Source organism: Triticum aestivum, chromosome 3B (assembly GCF_018294505.1).
Source record: "Triticum aestivum cultivar Chinese Spring chromosome 3B, IWGSC CS RefSeq v2.1, whole genome shotgun sequence".
In the NCBI taxonomy this organism is placed as follows: Eukaryota; Viridiplantae; Streptophyta; class Magnoliopsida; order Poales; family Poaceae; genus Triticum; species Triticum aestivum.
The window spans coordinates 838,886,155-838,906,759 of record NC_057801.1 but is presented as its reverse complement, the minus strand read 5'-3'; the positions used below and the strand labels follow the sequence as shown (position 1 = coordinate 838,906,759).

Below are 20,605 nucleotides of genomic sequence, written 5' to 3'. Positions count from 1 at the left end.
TCCCGGTCAGCATGGGCAGCGGCGAGGCCTTCTCTCCCTCCTGACAGGTTGTCTCGGCTGAATTTGACATGGTCCTTCCAACCAGGGTTGGCTGTTCCTAGTGCGTGCTCTGGCGCTTGGGCGCCTTGGAGTCGAATTTGTCAGTTCTAGGCCACCTCTGATCATGCCAAGGCGGGATCTTGTGGGCTAGATGGGTGGCGTCATCACGTTATGGCGTTGGTTGAGGGATCGTGGCGTCTTCGGGAGGGATTGTTATGCCGTCAGACGGATCGGCGCCGTTAGCCACGGGCATGGCGGCGTGTGAGCTCGCCTAGGCCGAGGCTTGCTCGATGGCGGCCAAAGGTAGTCACTAGATTGTGCCCCCCCCCCCCCCCGGTCCACCGGGACTGGCTTGGGAAGCCAGTGTGGCCATTTCTTACGGTGGAGACGTTGACCCAGATCGGGTGGCTAATGTTTGGTTAGGAGTAGATGGAGTGCCTCTGCTCCTCCTACCATGATTGGTGAGCTGTGGCAGGGGTGGTTGACGGTATCTCGAGACATGGATGCCAGGGCGGCGCCCCCAGGTGGAGGTCCGTATGGTTGGCTCTTTGACAGGCACCATGACAGCGGTAATGATTATGCTTAATTATTGGTCGAATGGCACCATGATGGCGGCAAGTAGGCGGCAAGGGCTGTAGCGGTGGGAAGCTCGGGCTCGCTTCCTGTCGTTGGCAAAAGCGATGTCCAAATCTGAAACCCAAGGCTTGTGCTCGCAGTGGTGGTTCTGGGTGCCTCATCGTGGCATGGATGAGCTGCCGAGCAAAAATTCCGCGCATTGGGGCCGGCGCCGGTGACGCTTGCGGATGCCACTCAACTCTTGAGGTCGTTGCGGCTTTCCACCCCGTGCAAGGATTTCAGGTGAAGACCTCTCTCCTTGGACTCGGCAGCGACGACGCGTAGCGGCGTTCTCCCTCATGTGGGGGTGTTCGTGGAGCCTATGTGTCCTAGTGCATGCCGTGTCATGTTTTCAGGCCTACCATGATGTTTGCTTTATATATAAAGCGGGGCATGAGCCTGTTTCAAGAACAGTTTGTAACAGAAGAGAACGAATCTGGCTGCCGTAAGTCGAACCGTCGACACCTTTAGGGAGAGCAATTAAATTGATGCAACTCCAGAACCAACTCAACCTGGCCAAGTTTCGGGCAAATTGGGGGAAGTCCTATTAATCTCCAATTACTTCTAGGGACTTCTATATTGGTAGTATATTAAATAAAAACAAATAGCCCACGTTCCTAGCGATTTATATGACATAAAAGAAAGGCAGTCCAAGCAACAAAGGAGACGACGGCAAAGCTGTTCGACAAAGCCCACCTCTCGAAAGGTTTGTCAGTACCGGAAAAAAAAGGAAAAACCCAGTGCGTCCTAAAGAAAACTCGGTGGGTATCCTTACGTATTAGAGCATGACACGGCCGTACGTAGCTATATAAAAACCCGGCTTTCGCTCAAAACATACATATAAAACCTGGCTAATCCGAAACAAACGTACGGCCTTCTCGATTCCATCTACTCCTCTATCCGTCCATCACAAATTCTCGCTCGATCCCGCCGTCATGGAGCAGTCCAGGTGGCCAGACCTCCCACAGGACGTGCTACATGACATCTCCAGTCGCCTTCGCGATGCGGTCGACTTCCTCCGTTTCAGCGCTGTCTGCAGGCCGTGGCGCGACTCATCCAAGCCGATCCACTCCTTCCCACCGTGGCTCCTCCCCACGCCGGAGGAAGACTCCATCCCACTAAGGTTCAGGTGCCTCTTCTCCAAGTCCAGCTACCGCGCGTTGCTGCCTATCGCCGAGTCCGGGAGGAGGATCTGGCTGTCTACTCACGACGCAACCACCATCCGGTACCTCACGGTCGAACATCAACGCCCTAGCCTGCACGACCCTCTAACCGGAGCCGTCACCCGTCTGCCTCTCTTGCCGCATAAGTGCTGTGTGGACGGCCGATGGGAGGAAAACCTCCACGGCGCTGTCTATGCTGATGGTACGACCCTTCTCTACGGTGTCTCCACCGTCTTCGAGGACACCAAGACCATAGCCAGCTTCACGGCGGTGCTCCTGCAACCTGGTGATGCAGAGTGGACGCTCGTGGAGACGATCTTTGAGAACACCAATAGGAGCCGAGAGTACTGCGCCACTTACCGTAATGGCAGAATCCTGGTAACTGTTGAGTCTAGCGTGTGGCAAATCTCTACACAGCGGGGGGTTGACAACATGGGGATCCCATTGCAGCGGCTACCGACTATGTGTGGAAATTACTTGGAGCAATACAGTTACCTCCTTGAGTCCCGTGGCGAGCTTTTGTGGGCGACCATCCATGTCCGGACATACTACAATGATTCGCGCAGGTTCTCCATGTGGGTGTGCGCGCTAGACGGGGATAAGAGACAGTGGGTGAGAAAGGATGGCTACAGCCTGGCCGATCGCGTCCTCTTCTTGGGGTCGCCCAACAGCTTTGCCATCGACGCCTCCGTGCTTGTTGGCCATGGAGGCTCCGTCTACTTCGTCTACACCAATAGTAAGGCCGCGCCATATAAGCAATACGGTGTGTTCAGGTACAACCTTGTCAATGATGAAGTCAAGTTCATTGAGAGGCTGCCTCAAGGATGGGATTGCGAGAAGTGCACTTGGCTCATCCCAGAAACAATCATGGCTCCGGTTCAGGTAATTAAACACCTGCAAAATAAACATCACAAAATTATATTTCGCATAATGCTATTTCTGGCTAATAGAACCGATACCATCTAGAGTTTAACACTCGGGACTATGTGTAAGCAAGCATCTCGAGGCCTAGACGTACACAATAAAATTCTAGTAGTGATGATTAACATTGATGTTGCTCTATTAGGAAATCAATAGGAGCTCTCTGGAAGCTCGTGGCGTGAAGAGGCAAGAGATTATGTGTCCAACACACGTCATTCACGTCGAGAGATATTATGAGCCTTGTTTCAAGGTGTTGGTGTACAACCTACCTCTCCCCGTGAAAAGCTCTCAGCTGCGACTCTTGTTTGGCAAACATGGTAAAGTGTTCAGCACCGAGGTGATCTGCGACAAGAAGACCAAGCGCTCACGATGTATCGGCCACGTAACTATTTCAACATCCCATGCCCACCTAGAAGATGCTCTAGATGCTCTCAGTGGCTTGGTTTTGGAAGGTTGCAATCTCCACATTAACATGGTTAAGGAGGGGCGTCCACAGCAGCAGCGGAAGAAGCTACCCTCTTTCATCGGAGCAGCAGCGCAGCTACATATAGGTCCATTCTCCTGGCTCTGGTTATAATGAATTTGATTCTTTCGGATTACCAGACGGGAGGCAGGAAAATGAAACTTGGTTTTCTGCTTTGCATGTTGGCAATAATAAAAAAACACGAGTGCATGTTGTATGTGTAGTGATGGATCAAGATAAAATGTGTGGGCACTGATGCACAAAAATATTGCTCCTATTATTATCTATACTCATGTAAGTATAGACATTAATCTCAACATATATAATTACGTATAGAAGAAAGTTGAAGAACATTTGCTCCTAGTCTGAAAGAGTGAATGTTTGGAGTGAATCGTTTTCTTTCCTGCTTCCACCCTTAGGTGAAACCTTAGGAGTTGTGGCGCCAGCGCCGATCTACCTCCCCCCAGGCAAGATCACGGGCCCCCTCTTCTCCCGTGAAACTATAGGAGCTGTGGAGACGTTTATAGGAGGCCGTTTCTCCTCATCTCTTCCTTGTAGAAGATATGTGGAGGAACGACCATCACCAATATTCGAAATACCACTGAGGGAGTGTCCACGATATATACAACCATTTGAGAGATGACAGTTGTTGAGAGCCTTGACGGACTGAAAGTCGGCTCAAATGCAGAGTACGTGATTCTTCTAGGTCTGACTTATGCTAGGTTTAGTCTGTGTCTTGACTTTGCAATTCAAATCCAATGTGTTTTTTCTTCATGTTAGGTCCGTGTGTTCACTAGCGGATGACAAAGATGGTCTCGTGGAGATTCTTAGTTAGGGAGATCTAGGCCCCCCACAGGATGGCTGCAGTGGCTGAGAGGGCGGCTGCCTACCACGATTCTCTCGTGCAGCGGTCGAGAGGGCGGTTGAAGTGGCAGGCGATGCCGAGAGGGCGGCTGCAACGGCACGGAGGGCGAAGTCCTACGCCGAGGTCACGGTTGCCTCTGCAGAGAGGACGGCTACAGCTGCTGAGATGGCTGAGTCATCCGCCAAGACCGCTTGACCATTAGTCGATACCTCGGCGGCTGCCCTTGTGGCGATCGAGACTGCAGCGCCCCCCTTGACGGACCTCATAGGTTAGCATGAATTAAATATAATTATTCTTTGTTATAAGATTTTTAGGTTATAATTGATTGTGACACTGGTTGGTTTGTACAATATAGTATGAGTTTGTTCGCTAAACATGACTTAAATTCAAATTAAATCTAAATGTTCAAATGGTATCAAAAGGTAGTATTGTTCAACAATGTAGCCATTAAGGATTTGTGTCTTGCTTTTAGTCTGATGGTGCTCCCTTTGTCAGAGATGTTCATGGAGAATGTATCCCGACTGTTGTCGTTGGGGTGGTTCCTTTATTTATTTTTCTTCCGCCACCGACCTTGCTAACAAGGAAGGTAGAGAAGGAACAACATGGTCGAAATACTAGCGAGGGAGTGTCCACCATATATACAACCATTTGAGGGATAAGAGTTGTAAGATATATTCCCAAAGGAAAGGTACCGATGGTTGTTGTAGGTGGTGATGTGTGTGAGCCTGTGGAGGGGATCGGCAGATCAACCATCACCAACAGACGACATTATGCTGCGACTACAAAATATGCATGTGGTTCAACCCCGAGTACATCATTACTCCTCCCCAGGTACCTATATATAGAATGATAAAAAGAGTTACAGTGAATGAACTAAATCGAAAAAAATGCACACATGCTCCCTACCTCCTCTCTAGTTCCCTCACTTCCTCACAATATAGTATGAGATACATAAGTAATTGATACGAGCACGGGCCATAAAGACCCTGGTACAAACAAAGTTACAACGAACTATTTGAATTCGTCATCTCTAACTCCCGCCCATTCCGCATTCCTTCAAATATGAATATAACTTTCTAAAAGCTGAACGAGTTAGCCATCATGAGATTCAAGAACCCACATGAGCTCGTGAAAACTCATGGCATGACCCTTATAATGTTACGGCCGCTTTGTCTCTCGACCGCCAAAAAAGAAGACCAAGAGATGCCACGAGAAAAAACTATTGATCTTTTAATTATCACGAAACAAAGTGTGTATTTAAGGTCGACAACCATTGACAGCGCGATCCTCGTTGTAGACCGATAACAATGTTAGCTGCTCACACAACCAAAATTTATTCAAAAGTAAAAAAACCAAGCATCTCACTGAGGATGCAAAAATCTCATCACATCCAGCCACACCCGGTAAAGACTATATAGAGGTTTTCACCTCGGTGTGCAATATCTCAACACTGCTTAATGGGTCCAGCAACAGATGGTTATTAGGCTGACTAATGAAAAGTTTCAGATAGATGCCTTGTGACATTCTAAACTTAATTGATACGTAATTTTCTTATAAGAATATAAGCAATGCATACTGACCAATCTAGGTAAAGAATAAAAGGCTTCAATGAGATGAAGCCTTTGTTGCACCAAATGTTACCCAAGCTGAAACTTCAGCTAGATCAAGACGAAGCTTGGGACGTAGGGGATTGCATCAAAGTATGTGGCAATTCGGCTTGGATATTCAACAAGCGTGCCTTCGTCGACGTTGTCATATCTTAGGTCTTTCATACAAATTGTATGATTGACCGTGCACTACTAGGAAAAGGGCTATAGATGGAATTGACACTAATGGCGCATCAGACATGCGGTGCGCCATTAGTATATTCTAATGGCGCACCACCTTCTGATGCGCCATTAGTGTTAAAACTATTAATGGCGCACCCTGCCCACGGTGCGCCATTAGTATCAAAAAAAAATTTTGAACTAGTGCGCCTGTCCAAACATACTAATGGCGCATCCACTGGTGGTGCGCCATTACTAGTTGTAACTAGTAATGGCGCACCAGCCAGTAGGTGCGCCACTAATGTTAATTTTTTTATTATTGTTTTTATTCCTTTTTTGCAAAAGTACTAATGGCGCACTCGCACGCGGTGCGCCATTACTAGTTCAAACTAGTAATGGCGCACCGTGGCAGAGTGCGCCATTAGTGTTTTCTTTTTGCAAAACTACTAATGGCGCACCACCAGGGGGTGCGCCATTAGTAACCTGGATTACTAATGGCGCATTTGTTGCTGGTGCGCCATTAGTAAGTGGGCATCAACAAGATATTTTGGACAGCCTCTCCTCCCACATTCACTTTCTCCCCACTTCATTCTCTCCACCACCTCCTCCTTGTCTCGGGTGCCTCCTCTTTTTCACCTCATTTCCACCATAGATTCATTCAAATTAAGTGGTTAAGTTACCTTGTTTTGCTAGGTAAGTAAGGGGGGAAGCTATATTTATGTTGTTCTCCCTACAACAATGTGCACATGCACTTTTTATGGCCTAGCTAGATCTATGTATGTTCGCGGTGTTGCATATGTTTGTGGTGTTGCATATGTGTTTGTGTTTGGAGGTGTACCTTTATTTGAAATGCGATAGTTGCCAATATTTTGCCGGAATGTTGATTCATTTCCGTTTCGGCGAGAATTTTGGCATTAAGCATTCTTTTTGGTCCTATTTTTAGGGAAAGTCATGCCAAATTTTTTCTTGGTTCTAAAATATCATTTTGCTCTACCCCGCAGGCGACCATGGTCCGCACGATGACCGAAGGCATCGTGAATAGGTTTTTGAGGTCCGCGAAGGCCGAGATGCTTCAAAAGAACGAGACGGAGATAAGATGTCCGTGTCGAAGATGCAAGCTGAATAGCCTTATTGCGGACCCGGATTCCGGGCAGGTGCGGGACCACCTGCTCTTGCGTGGTTTCATGGATGGCTATCGGTGGCAAGGTGATGAAGATGACTACGAAGTCGTCCATGGGGGCCGGGCAAGAAATGAGGAAGGGCGGCAAGACAACCACCGCGGCTCGGGGGGCGAGAAGACGAAGAATCCCCAGGAGATGATCATGACGGTGATGTTGTACACAGTCAACATGTAGAAGATGCAGGGCATGATGATGATGCCGGCGGAGCAGACGACGCTGGACCATCGATGGGCTGGGTGCAGGACCCTCATATTCAAGAACTGCTTCTCAAGCAGACGGATAACGCAAGAGCTGGCGCCCGAGAGAAAGCCAAGATGGATCAACTTGAGTTAGACGCGGTTACTCCATTGTATGAAGGATGCAGGCCCGAGGATACCCGCCTGAAAGTAACGCTCATGGCTCTGCAGATGAAGGTAAAACACAAAATGACCGACGCATGCTTCGACGAGAACATGTCATTCTCGCACGAACGTGTTCCCAAGGGGAACAAGTGTCCGACCAGTTTGGAGGAGGCGAAGAAAATCGTGTGTCCTTTGGATTTATCGCACGTGAAATACCATGTGTGCATGAATAATTGCATCATTTATCGGGACGAGCACGCGGAGTCTACCATATGTCCGGTGTGCGGCGTCACTCGATACAAGAAGAGGAAGAAAGCTCCTCGAAAAGTGGTGTGGTACTTTCCGATCACTCCTCGTCTGCAGCGGTATTTCGCGGACCCTAAGGTAGCAAAGCTCCTGCGTTGGCACGCGGATAGGGAGGAGAAGAAGCGAGAAGATGACGCAAATGATCCGGAGATAGATAAAAAAGACAAGATGCTGAGTCACCCTAAGGATCGAGCCAGTGGCAAGCGTTGAACTTCGAATACCCAGAATTTGGGAACGATCCAAGGAACATCGTGCTGGGCGCGAGCACCGATGGAGTCAATCCGTTTGGCAGCCAGAGAAGCACACATAGCACCTGGCCTGTGTTTGTGTGGATGTACAACCTTCCCCCCTGGTTGTGCATGAAGAGGAAGTACATTCACATGAGTATGCTAATTGAAGGGCCGAAACAACCAGGGAACGACATCAATCTGTATCTGGGGCTGCTGAAAGAGGAGCTTGACATGCTGTGGAAAACGCCAGCCAATACGTGGGACGCCGCAGAGAAAGAATATTTCCCTATGAGAGCCGCACTGCTCACGACGGTGCACGACTATCTCGGTTACGGATATCTTGCGGGGCAGGTAGTCCACGGATTTTCTGGATGCGTAAGGTGCATGGATGACACAACGTATCGCCAGCTAGATAGAGATCCCGGGTCTTCGAAAACCGTGTTCATGGGACATCGAAGGTGGCTTCGCGACGATGACCCGTGGAGGAAACGCAAGGATCTGTTCGATGGTGAAACCGAACCCCGAAAACGCCCATGTACGAGGAGCGGCGAGGAAATAGACAAGCTGTTGAAAAATTGGAAAGATTGCCCACTGCCGGGAAAAAAGCAAAAGGCGCCAGAGCCGGGAAAGAAGCGAAAGGCGCCAGAGCCGCTGCTGAAGGTATGGAAAACGAGGTCTGTTTTCTGGGACTTGCCGTACTGGAAGATCCACCGTGTGCCTCACAGCCTTGATGTCATGCATATCACGAAGAACGTGTGCGAGAGTCTGCTTGGTACCCTGCTCAACATACCAGAGAGGACCAAAGATGGGCCAAAAGCAAGGGCAGACTTGAAATCAATGGGCATCAGGCAGGAGCTTCACGCTATATATGATGATGATGATGATGATGATGATGATGATGATGATGATGATGATGATGATGAGGCGAAGCAGGACACAGAAAGTCGTCGCAAAGGCAAAAAGGCCAAGAAGACCGGAAATGACTACCCTCCCGCGTGCTTCACTCTAAGTCAGGAGGAGATCGAGCAGTTTTTCACCTGCCTCCTAGGAGTAAAACTTCCTTACGGTTACGCGGGGAAGATAAGCAGATACCTAGACCCAGCGAAGCAGAAGTTCAGCGGGATGAAGTCTCACGACTGTCACGTGCTGATGATGCAGATACTTCCAGTTGCAATCCATGGGATCATGGACGCGCACGTCCGTGAAACACTATTTGGCCTATGCAACTTCTTCGACGTCATCTCTCGGAAGTCGATTGGCGTGAGGCAACTCAGAAGGCTACAGGAAGAGATCGTGGTGATACTATGTGAGCTTGAGATGTACTTCCCGCCCGCATTCTTCGATGTTATGGTGCATCTGCTGGTCCATATAGTGGAGGATATCATCCAACTCGGGCCGACGTTCCTGCACAGCATGATGCCGTTCGAAAGGATGAATGGTGTCATCAAAGGATACGTTCGCAACATGTCACGTCCAGAAGGAAGCATAGCCAGGGGTTTTCTGACCGAAGAGTGCATCTCCTACTGCACGAATTATCTAGGCATCGAGAACCCCGTTGGTCTGCCCGTCAACAGGCACCTCGGCAGGCTCGCTGGATGGGGTCACCGTGAGGGTCGCCGTGAAATGCATGTCGACTTCGAGGGTCGACTCACCGACTTTGAAAGAGCAAACCTAGTCGCGCTACAACACATAGACGTGGTCGATCCTTGGGTGGTAGAGCACAAAACCTTTATTAAGAAGACGTACAATGACCGAGGCCAACAGAGGACGGACGGAGATATACTCAAAGAGCACAACTCATGTTTCACGCGTTGGTTCAAGCAGAAGCTTCTGTCGTTCCCTTTACATGAGGATTCTTCCGCGGAAGAACAACTCATATTCGCCTTGTCACAGGGCGCCGAGCACAACCTGATGACCTATGAGGCGTACGATATCAACGGCTACACATTCTACACCGAGGCCAAGGACATGAAGAGCGATGGTTATCAGAACTCCGGGGTAACGATGGAATCCTACACCGATAACGACAAGGACAGATACTACGGAAGGATCGAGGAGATCTGGGAGCTGAGCTACGCTGGAGAGAAGGTCCCGATGTTCCGTGTCAGATGGGCCAAGAACGTCATAAAAGAAGACCGGTATTTCACCACCATGGTTATACCCGAAGCCAAATCCAAGACCGCGGGCGCAAACGTCACCGCGGGCAAGATTCAGCTTCTCTTTCTTTGGTTCTGGACATTCAGACTTGAAGTGACCAAGTTCATCACAATTGAAACACCGTACCTTGCTCTTGTCGAACTTTCGGTGCTTCTTGGGCTTGTTCTCAGAATGCTCACCACGCTCTCTGCGCCCGCCGTGTCCACCACCGCGTCCGGACTGCCCTCGCCCACGGCCACCGCGCCCGCCGGCGCCACTGCCGCTGCTGCTAGAACCCTCACCACTCAGCTTCTGTTTGCCGAGCAGGTTCTCCAACGCCTTGGTCACAAGCATGAGCTGCTCATTCTTTTCACCGCGATCACCACGGCGCCCGATCTCATTCTCCTCGAACGCGCGCAACCGGCCAACTGCCTCAGCCATAGACATGGTCTTCATGTCACCCCACTGCTCGATCGTCCCGATGATCTACGCGAAACGATCAGGAACAACAACAAACAGCCACTTGACGACCATCTTCTCCTGGAGATCCTCTCCTAGGGCACGGATCTTGCTGACAAGTGCATTCAAACGGCGAGATAATGGGGAAATCGTCTCACCATCATCCATCAGCATGCGGTCAAACTTCCGCATCAGCTGATTTATGCGCGCCTCTGTCACGCGCGCCTCGCCGATCCGCATTGTGCGAATCGCAGCCCAAGCCTCTTTCGCCGTCTTGTACTCGACGAGCGCCATCATCACATCATCAGGAACAGACTGGGAGATCGCTGCCATCACGCCCATATCTCATTCCCCGTCGTACTCGGCGTCGCCCTCAACCACTGACCACGCGCCCAATGGACGCATGATGATCTTCATCTTGGCTTCCCAAAGATGGTAGTTCGATTCCGGAGGACCAAGGCACCTTCCTCCGAGGAGCTGTCGCCCGTGCGCTTCCCCGGCGGCTGGTACTTCCCCGACGCCAGCACCTCCTTCGGTGTCTCATCGCTCGCCATCGCCTCTGAACACCACCGCCACTCTTCACCACTCTCGCCGCCGCCGCCGCCGCAAGGTCGCCTCCCTCAAACCGAGGCTCTGATGCCAATTGTCAGGGAATTTAGCCCCTGGATCAATCAAACGCACGTGATCTCGTGGACTTGAAGAACACACACGCACGCGAACACACAGGAGACGAACATGAGGTTTTGGCGACGCGGACTAATTGTGTCTTTTGTGTTTCTTTCCTAATTCCCATGGCCTCCCGCCCAACAGAACGTGGCCCAGTACAACGAAAAAGCCTCCTCACGAGGTTGAATGAGGCCTCAAATTACTAAAAACATATCAAATTTCTTAAGTTGATTTTCCACATCATATTTTTTTGAGGAACTGGGACAGTGGGAGAGGCTCCCACTGTCATATATATTAATAATTATAACACACTTTCCACATCATATTACTATATATTGATCATATTCCCGCATTAAACTAATACAGCCGCAGAAGAATCTAACCCTGAACTTTGCATTGGCCCTCTCCAATTAATTTTTTCGACACAGAAGAAAACATGTATTGATATTATCATCATGTCAATCCAAGACAACCAGTCCAATATATATGTGCTAATATATCATTGAGTTTGCTAGATCAGGAAATCAACCAGAGGTTGTCGGAGGATACAAAATTGACGAAGGAGCAACGGCAGGAAACGGCTCCAACAATTTCTTGTTCTCCAACACGGACCATTCACATTGAGAGACGTCGCGTGCCTAGTTTTCGGGTGCTGGTGCGCATTCTTCCTATCACATTGAAGTCCGCTCAGTTACGACTCTTCTTTAGCAAGCATGGCAAAGTGCTCAATGCTGAGGTAATCCACTGTAAGAAGACACATGTCTCACATGTTATCGGCCATGTGACCATAGAGACGACGCATGCCCATCTGGATGATGCTCTCATGGATCTCGACAAGCTGATTCTGGAAGGGCACAGTCTGAAGGTCAGCTTGGTCAATTAGGGGCAGCCGTAACAGTGTCGATGTGAGCTCAGATCTATTTAAAAAACTAGATTTTCATTTTTGCATTGTTGTATAAACTTTTTTTTTAGAACAAAGGCTCGCGAAGAGCCCGGCTTTGAATTAACAAAGCCATCAACCGGCCAGGAGATACAGACACACACAGACCCCACGACCGAACGATACAAGGGGACACTCTAGGAGGCTAACAACTCAACGGGTCGCACAAACACAAAGAACAAGCTTGTCCTAGCCGAAGACTACAGCCAAACAAACCATCTAGGGATGAGGCACACACGAGCACGCCGAGGACCTGCTTGCAACAAAGTGTGGAAAGTGAGCCCGGCCAACGCCCAAGTAGAAAGACATTACACATCCGCCGTCTTTCTCGCCGCAGAGGGACCCTTCCCTCTCGCCATGGCTCGCAAGGCGCCGTACCCGGCGGACTTGAGAGACGCTCACCCTAGAGCAGGGGACGTGATAGCTTCAGGACCTGGAGCAGCCGCAGCACATCACCACTTGAACTTTCGAGCTCTCCGCGACTGCCGCCTCGCCACAACCTAGAACGCTTGAGAGCTGCAGGAAAACCACCAGGTGCGGCTACTGAAGAAAGGCAGCAGGGGCATCAGGAGAGCCGACAGGCCACCGAGGAGCATTGCCAGGCAGCCGAATGCCTACAGCCATGCCGAACCTTGTGGCCCCATCGTCACCGGACCACCCAAGCCACCCAAGCTCCGACCATGAACCCCTCACCTGAACGCATCCCTCCCCAGGCGGCGCCCCCAAGGAAGAGCACGACGCACAGCGCGCCGTCGCCGCCCAATCCAAGCCGGATTTTGGGCTTTCACCCGGGAGGAGGAGCAGGGGTGGAAAGGGGAGGGCCTCTGCAGCACCTCCAAGGAGGAGACGGCGTCGGGAACGTCGCTGCTGCCAGGCCGGCCACGCCGGCCAGCGGTTTCCCGCGGCCCAAAACCAAACCACCGGTCACCCATCCACATCAAACCGGCGCTCGGAGGGAGGCAGGCGAGAAGCGGCGGGGACGAGGGAGACAGGGGAAAGGAGCCGCCTTCAGATCTGACGAGGCGGGGAAGACCTCCGCGCCGCCGCCGCCACCCGCCGTCGTCTCACCACCCGCGTGGTCGAGGCCGCCGGCCAGAGCTCACTCGCGGACGACGCCGGCCGCGAAGGCGCCGCCGCCTCGCCAAGAAGGGCCGCCGCCCCAGATCCAAGGTCCTCCTCGAGGAGGGAGCGACCGAAGCCTCGCCGCCACCTTCACGGGCGACCGCACGAGCGGATCCGGCGGCTTTCTCAGGTGGCGGCGAGGGAGGAAGGGTGAGGGATCGGCGGCGCGACGAGGAAACCCTAGTCGCCGCCCGAGTCGCCCGAAGCGGACGACGCGGGGGCCGGGAGGGGAGGGGGGATCTACTCTTCTTCATTGTTGTATAAACTAGCAAAGTGGCTTGCTGGATGCGCTGGCTAGGATTTTATGAAGTTAAATTTTGAGAATATATTATTTGATTTGTCAATTAAAAATTGAAAGCAAATATAATGAACTTTTCAAATATAAGAATTTTAAAAACATATTTGTATCTTTTGTATGCTTAATATTTTATTGATATATAGATGTATGTAGTTTGATGATCGAAATTATATTTGTATCTTTTGTCTGACAATTTTGGTCATGTTGCTTAGTCTTTTCTATAAATAAAAATTTAGTAGTTCTCATTATTTTCTTCTAGTCATAAGTTAATTTGCTAACAGTATGCAACATTGGCATATTTATTTAGTGAGTTTGTAGTGCAATTGATTTTGGCTTTTTATATAGTATAGATATCCATAAATTCTTTGTCGGTAGTTATTTGCTTCCATAGACGTGAACAACAGTACCAAGGGTGGACACTGTGGGAGCAAAATATAAGCCACCCACATGGTATATTTTCGCTATCATACCCGTACCTTTTTCTTATTACAAAAAAGTACCTTGATATATTCTGGTCTAATATATGAGACACGACACACGAGCACTCACAATAGTAAGGTTTATGTAGAAAATGTCATTTTTTGTTGGGTCCCACAAATTCTTCACTTTCTTATTCTACTCTTCTTGACTTCTCGGTCTTCTTTCCCCTACTCATACTTTCACACATTGAGATTTTTCATCTTCCCCGATCCCCTTTCTCTTTTCCTCAATCTTTCTTGTCACTCATGATGCCGTGATGCTCCCATCAGGTTCCTTTCTCTATTTGCTGCATTTTGGTTGGTCTTCCACACCTGGAGCCACCCTCGCAGCTAGTTCGACCACACATTGATCCTGGACGGTGGCTGGTTTGTGTCCTCGCATGTTCCAATGGTCCCCTAGGCTGGTAAACAGAGACAATGGTGTCCGTGCATTTGCTTAGTCATTGATTTCATCCCCCGCAGACCCGCGGCCCTCTTGGCTTCATATTTTGTTGCCAGCGACATTTCCTTTCACAAGCGCACAAGCTGGGCGGATCGTCTCTATTTTCGCTCGCGGTAGCTGGGCACATCATCCTCGGCCTCCATAGCGGCAACATTCTCCATATTTCGACCTACGGGTCACTATTTTTCCTTTTCTGACTTTGTAATATTCTGCCTTCTTCTTATCATTTTCCTGTGCTTGTGCGATGCAACAAATATTATGTAATTTACGAAATGCCTGTTCGTGGTAAATATTTCATCATATTTCTTTCAAATCTTGGAAAAACATGTGTTTATTTTTTAAAGTGGTATATAATTGTTGAATGAGGTACATAGTACCACTGCTCTTGTTTTCCAAAATAAACTGTCCGATTGGGTGCCTGACAATCATATACCTAGTATATAAGATTTGGTGACTACATGGGTTAGTATATATATATCAATGTAATGTATCACCTATGTTAATACCGCCCTATATGCCGGAAGAAATTTTATATATTGGTGACTACATGGCCGTTATAGTCTAGATTATAAACGTAACGTAGCTACCTATATCATGGATATGTCGGATGTGGTATACTAACAAATACGACATATAGAAAGGAGTCAGGCCACACATTACGGCAGCCTTTTTTAGGACTCTAATGCATGCGTCTATAAATGGAGGATTCAGCCCACATCACGTTACCCTTTTATCTTGGAAACGAAACGTTTTTTTTTGTCGTAATGACAATGGTGGGTAATTTTTTGGATGTTTAATCTATTAAATAGATGTTTGGATGTTTCTAATTATTGTGGGATTTTCTAGTCTAATTGTTTTTTTTCCGGGAGCCCGTCAATCACTTTTTATATATAATAGAAGATGAGTTATGTGTATGGCGAACCACCAACATTTTGTAACAAAAGTCAGCGTTGGTCGTGGGATCTGTTTCCCCTTTCCCCTCTCCCTCTCCCTGCGCCGGCCCCGTAGGCATCCGGGGAGAACCCTAGCACGACGCCAGTCTCCACCTTCCCCTTTCCTCCTCCGTTGCCACCGACGCGCACTCCCGGTCAGCATGGGCAGCGGCGAGGCCTTCTCTCCCTCCTGACAGGTTGTCTCGGCTGAATTTGACATGGTCCTTCCAACCAGGGTTGGCTGTTCCTAGTGCGTGCTCTGGCGCTTGGGCGCCTTGGAGTCGAATTTGTCAGTTCTAGGCCACCTCTGATCATGCCAAGGCGGGATCTTGTGGGCTAGATGGGTGGCGTCATCACGTTATGGCGTTGGTTGAGGGATCGTGGCGTCTTCGGGAGGGATTGTTATGCCGTCAGACGGATCGGCGCCGTTAGCCACGGGCATGGCGGCGTGTGAGCTCGCCTAGGCCGAGGCTTGCTCGATGGCGGCCAAAGGTAGTCACTAGATTGTGCCCCCCCCCCCCCCCGGTCCACCGGGACTGGCTTGGGAAGCCAGTGTGGCCATTTCTTACGGTGGAGACGTTGACCCAGATCGGGTGGCTAATGTTTGGTTAGGAGTAGATGGAGTGCCTCTGCTCCTCCTACCATGATTGGTGAGCTGTGGCAGGGGTGGTTGACGGTATCTCGAGACATGGATGCCAGGGCGGCGCCCCCAGGTGGAGGTCCGTATGGTTGGCTCTTTGACAGGCACCATGACAGCGGTAATGATTATGCTTAATTATTGGTCGAATGGCACCATGATGGCGGCAAGTAGGCGGCAAGGGCTGTAGCGGTGGGAAGCTCGGGCTCGCTTCCTGTCGTTGGCAAAAGCGATGTCCAAATCTGAAACCCAAGGCTTGTGCTCGCAGTGGTGGTTCTGGGTGCCTCATCGTGGCATGGATGAGCTGCCGAGCAAAAATTCCGCGCATTGGGGCCGGCGCCGGTGACGCTTGCGGATGCCACTCAACTCTTGAGGTCGTTGCGGCTTTCCACCCCGTGCAAGGATTTCAGGTGAAGACCTCTCTCCTTGGACTCGGCAGCGACGACGCGTAGCGGCGTTCTCCCTCATGTGGGGGTGTTCGTGGAGCCTATGTGTCCTAGTGCATGCCGTGTCATGTTTTCAGGCCTACCATGATGTTTGCTTTATATATAAAGCGGGGCATGAGCCTGTTTCAAGAACAGTTTGTAACAGAAGAGAACGAATCTGGCTGCCGTAAGTCGAACCGTCGACACCTTTAGGGAGAGCAATTAAATTGATGCAACTCCAGAACCAACTCAACCTGGCCAAGTTTCGGGCAAATTGGGGGAAGTCCTATTAATCTCCAATTACTTCTAGGGACTTCTATATTGGTAGTATATTAAATAAAAACAAATAGCCCACGTTCCTAGCGATTTATATGACATAAAAGAAAGGCAGTCCAAGCAACAAAGGAGACGACGGCAAAGCTGTTCGACAAAGCCCACCTCTCGAAAGGTTTGTCAGTACCGGAAAAAAAAGGAAAAACCCAGTGCGTCCTAAAGAAAACTCGGTGGGTATCCTTACGTATTAGAGCATGACACGGCCGTACGTAGCTATATAAAAACCCGGCTTTCGCTCAAAACATACATATAAAACCTGGCTAATCCGAAACAAACGTACGGCCTTCTCGATTCCATCTACTCCTCTATCCGTCCATCACAAATTCTCGCTCGATCCCGCCGTCATGGAGCAGTCCAGGTGGCCAGACCTCCCACAGGACGTGCTACATGACATCTCCAGTCGCCTTCGCGATGCGGTCGACTTCCTCCGTTTCAGCGCTGTCTGCAGGCCGTGGCGCGACTCATCCAAGCCGATCCACTCCTTCCCACCGTGGCTCCTCCCCACGCCGGAGGAAGACTCCATCCCACTAAGGTTCAGGTGCCTCTTCTCCAAGTCCAGCTACCGCGCGTTGCTGCCTATCGCCGAGTCCGGGAGGAGGATCTGGCTGTCTACTCACGACGCAACCACCATCCGGTACCTCACGGTCGAACATCAACGCCCTAGCCTGCACGACCCTCTAACCGGAGCCGTCACCCGTCTGCCTCTCTTGCCGCATAAGTGCTGTGTGGACGGCCGATGGGAGGAAAACCTCCACGGCGCTGTCTATGCTGATGGTACGACCCTTCTCTACGGTGTCTCCACCGTCTTCGAGGACACCAAGACCATAGCCAGCTTCACGGCGGTGCTCCTGCAACCTGGTGATGCAGAGTGGACGCTCGTGGAGACGATCTTTGAGAACACCAATAGGAGCCGAGAGTACTGCGCCACTTACCGTAATGGCAGAATCCTGGTAACTGTTGAGTCTAGCGTGTGGCAAATCTCTACACAGCGGGGGGTTGACAACATGGGGATCCCATTGCAGCGGCTACCGACTATGTGTGGAAATTACTTGGAGCAATACAGTTACCTCCTTGAGTCCCGTGGCGAGCTTTTGTGGGCGACCATCCATGTCCGGACATACTACAATGATTCGCGCAGGTTCTCCATGTGGGTGTGCGCGCTAGACGGGGATAAGAGACAGTGGGTGAGAAAGGATGGCTACAGCCTGGCCGATCGCGTCCTCTTCTTGGGGTCGCCCAACAGCTTTGCCATCGACGCCTCCGTGCTTGTTGGCCATGGAGGCTCCGTCTACTTCGTCTACACCAATAGTAAGGCCGCGCCATATAAGCAATACGGTGTGTTCAGGTACAACCTTGTCAATGATGAAGTCAAGTTCATTGAGAGGCTGCCTCAAGGATGGGATTGCGAGAAGTGCACTTGGCTCATCCCAGAAACAATCATGGCTCCGGTTCAGGTAATTAAACACCTGCAAAATAAACATCACAAAATTATATTTCGCATAATGCTATTTCTGGCTAATAGAACCGATACCATCTAGAGTTTAACACTCGGGACTATGTGTAAGCAAGCATCTCGAGGCCTAGACGTACACAATAAAATTCTAGTAGTGATGATTAACATTGATGTTGCTCTATTAGGAAATCAATAGGAGCTCTCTGGAAGCTCGTGGCGTGAAGAGGCAAGAGATTATGTGTCCAACACACGTCATTCACGTCGAGAGATATTATGAGCCTTGTTTCAAGGTGTTGGTGTACAACCTACCTCTCCCCGTGAAAAGCTCTCAGCTGCGACTCTTGTTTGGCAAACATGGTAAAGTGTTCAGCACCGAGGTGATCTGCGACAAGAAGACCAAGCGCTCACGATGTATCGGCCACGTAACTATTTCAACATCCCATGCCCACCTAGAAGATGCTCTAGATGCTCTCAGTGGCTTGGTTTTGGAAGGTTGCAATCTCCACATTAACATGGTTAAGGAGGGGCGTCCACAGCAGCAGCGGAAGAAGCTACCCTCTTTCATCGGAGCAGCAGCGCAGCTACATATAGGTCCATTCTCCTGGCTCTGGTTATAATGAATTTGATTCTTTCGGATTACCAGACGGGAGGCAGGAAAATGAAACTTGGTTTTCTGCTTTGCATGTTGGCAATAATAAAAAAACACGAGTGCATGTTGTATGTGTAGTGATGGATCAAGATAAAATGTGTGGGCACTGATGCACAAAAATATTGCTCCTATTATTATCTATACTCATGTAAGTATAGACATTAATCTCAACATATATAATTACGTATAGAAGAAAGTTGAAGAACATTTGCTCCTAGTCTGAAAGAGTGAATGTTTGGAGTGAATCGTTTTCTTTCCTGCTTCCACCCTTAGGTGAAACCTTAGGAGTTGTGGCGCCAGCGCCGATCTACCTCCCCCCAGGCAAGATCACGGGCCCCCTCTTCTCCCGTGAAACTATAGGAGCTGTGGAGACGTTTATAGGAGGCCGTTTCTCCTCATCTCTTCCTTGTAGAAGATATGTGGAGGAACGACCATCACCAATATTCGAAATACCACTGAGGGAGTGTCCACGATATATACAACCATTTGAGAGATGACAGTTGTTGAGAGCCTTGACGGACTGAAAGTCGGCTCAAATGCAGAGTACGTGATTCTTCTAGGTCTGACTTATGCTAGGTTTAGTCTGTGTCTTGACTTTGCAATTCAAATCCAATGTGTTTTTTCTTCATGTTAGGTCCGTGTGTTCACTAGCGGATGACAAAGATGGTCTCGTGGAGATTCTTAGTTAGGGAGATCTAGGCCCCCCACAGGATGGCTGCAGTGGCTGAGAGGGCGGCTGCCTACCACGATTCTCTCGTGCAGCGGTCGAGAGGGCGGTTGAAGTGGCAGGCGATGCCGAGAGGGCGGCTGCAACGGCACGGAGGGCGAAGTCCTACGCCGAGGGCACGGTTGCCTCTGCAGAGAGGACGGCTACAGCTGCCGAGATGGCTGAGTCATCCGCCAAGACCGCTTGACCATTAGTCGATACCTCGGCGGCTGCCCTTGTGGCGATCGAGACTGCAGCGCCCCCCTTGACGGACCTCATAGGTTAGCATGAATTAAATATAATTATTCTTTGTTATAAGATTTTTAGGTTATAATTGATTGTGACACTGGTTGGTTTGTACAATATAGTATGAGTTTGTTCGCTAAACATGACTTAAATTCAAATTAAATCTAAATGTTCAAATGGTATCAAAAGGTAGTATTGTTCAACAATGTAGCCATTAAGGATTTGTGTCTTGCTTTTAGTCTGATGGTGCTCCCTTTGTCAGAGATGTTCATGGAGAATGTATCCCGACTGTTGTCGTTGGGGTGGTTCCTTTATTTATTTTTCTTCCGCCACCGACCTTGCTAACAAGGAAGGTAGAGAAGGAACAACATGGTCGAAATACTAGCGAGGGAGTGTCCACCATATATACAACCATTTGAGGGATAAGAGTTGTAAGATATATTCCCAAAGGAAAGGTACCGATGGTTGTTGTAGGTGGTGATGTGTGTGAGCCTGTGGAGGGGATCGGCAGATCAACCATCACCAACAGACGACATTATGCTGCGACTACAAAATATGCATGTGGTTCAACCCCGAGTACATCATTACTCCTCCCCAGGTACCTATATATAGAATGATAAAAAGAGTTACAGTGAATGAACTAAATCGAAAAAAATGCACACATGCTCCCTACCTCCTCTCTAGTTCCCTCACTTCCTCACAATATAGTATGAGATACATAAGTAATTGATACGAGCACGGGCCATAAAGACCCTGGTACAAACAAAGTTACAACGAACTATTTGAATTCGT

The 20,605-nt window shown here is 49.6% G+C and overlaps 2 protein-coding genes across 2 annotated transcripts; both read left to right on the top strand.

Moving 5' to 3' along the window:
- Window positions 1-1,514: 1,514 nt before the first annotated feature.
- LOC123066990 (uncharacterized) lies at window positions 1,515-3,500 on the top strand. The gene is made up of 2 exons (XM_044489958.1): window positions 1,515-2,699; window positions 2,884-3,500. The coding sequence occupies exons 1-2, from the start codon at window positions 1,590-1,592 to the stop codon at window positions 3,313-3,315; spliced, it is 1,542 nt and encodes a 513-aa protein (XP_044345893.1). The 5' UTR covers window positions 1,515-1,589; the 3' UTR covers window positions 3,316-3,500.
- Window positions 3,501-17,028: 13,528 nt separating this feature from the next.
- On the top strand, window positions 17,029-19,014 carry LOC123066989 (uncharacterized). Its single transcript, XM_044489957.1, has 2 exons — window positions 17,029-18,213; window positions 18,398-19,014. Exons 1-2 carry the CDS (start codon window positions 17,104-17,106, stop codon window positions 18,827-18,829), a joined length of 1,542 nt encoding a protein of 513 aa, XP_044345892.1. The 5' UTR covers window positions 17,029-17,103; the 3' UTR covers window positions 18,830-19,014.
- The last annotated feature ends 1,591 nt before the right edge of the window (window positions 19,015-20,605 follow it).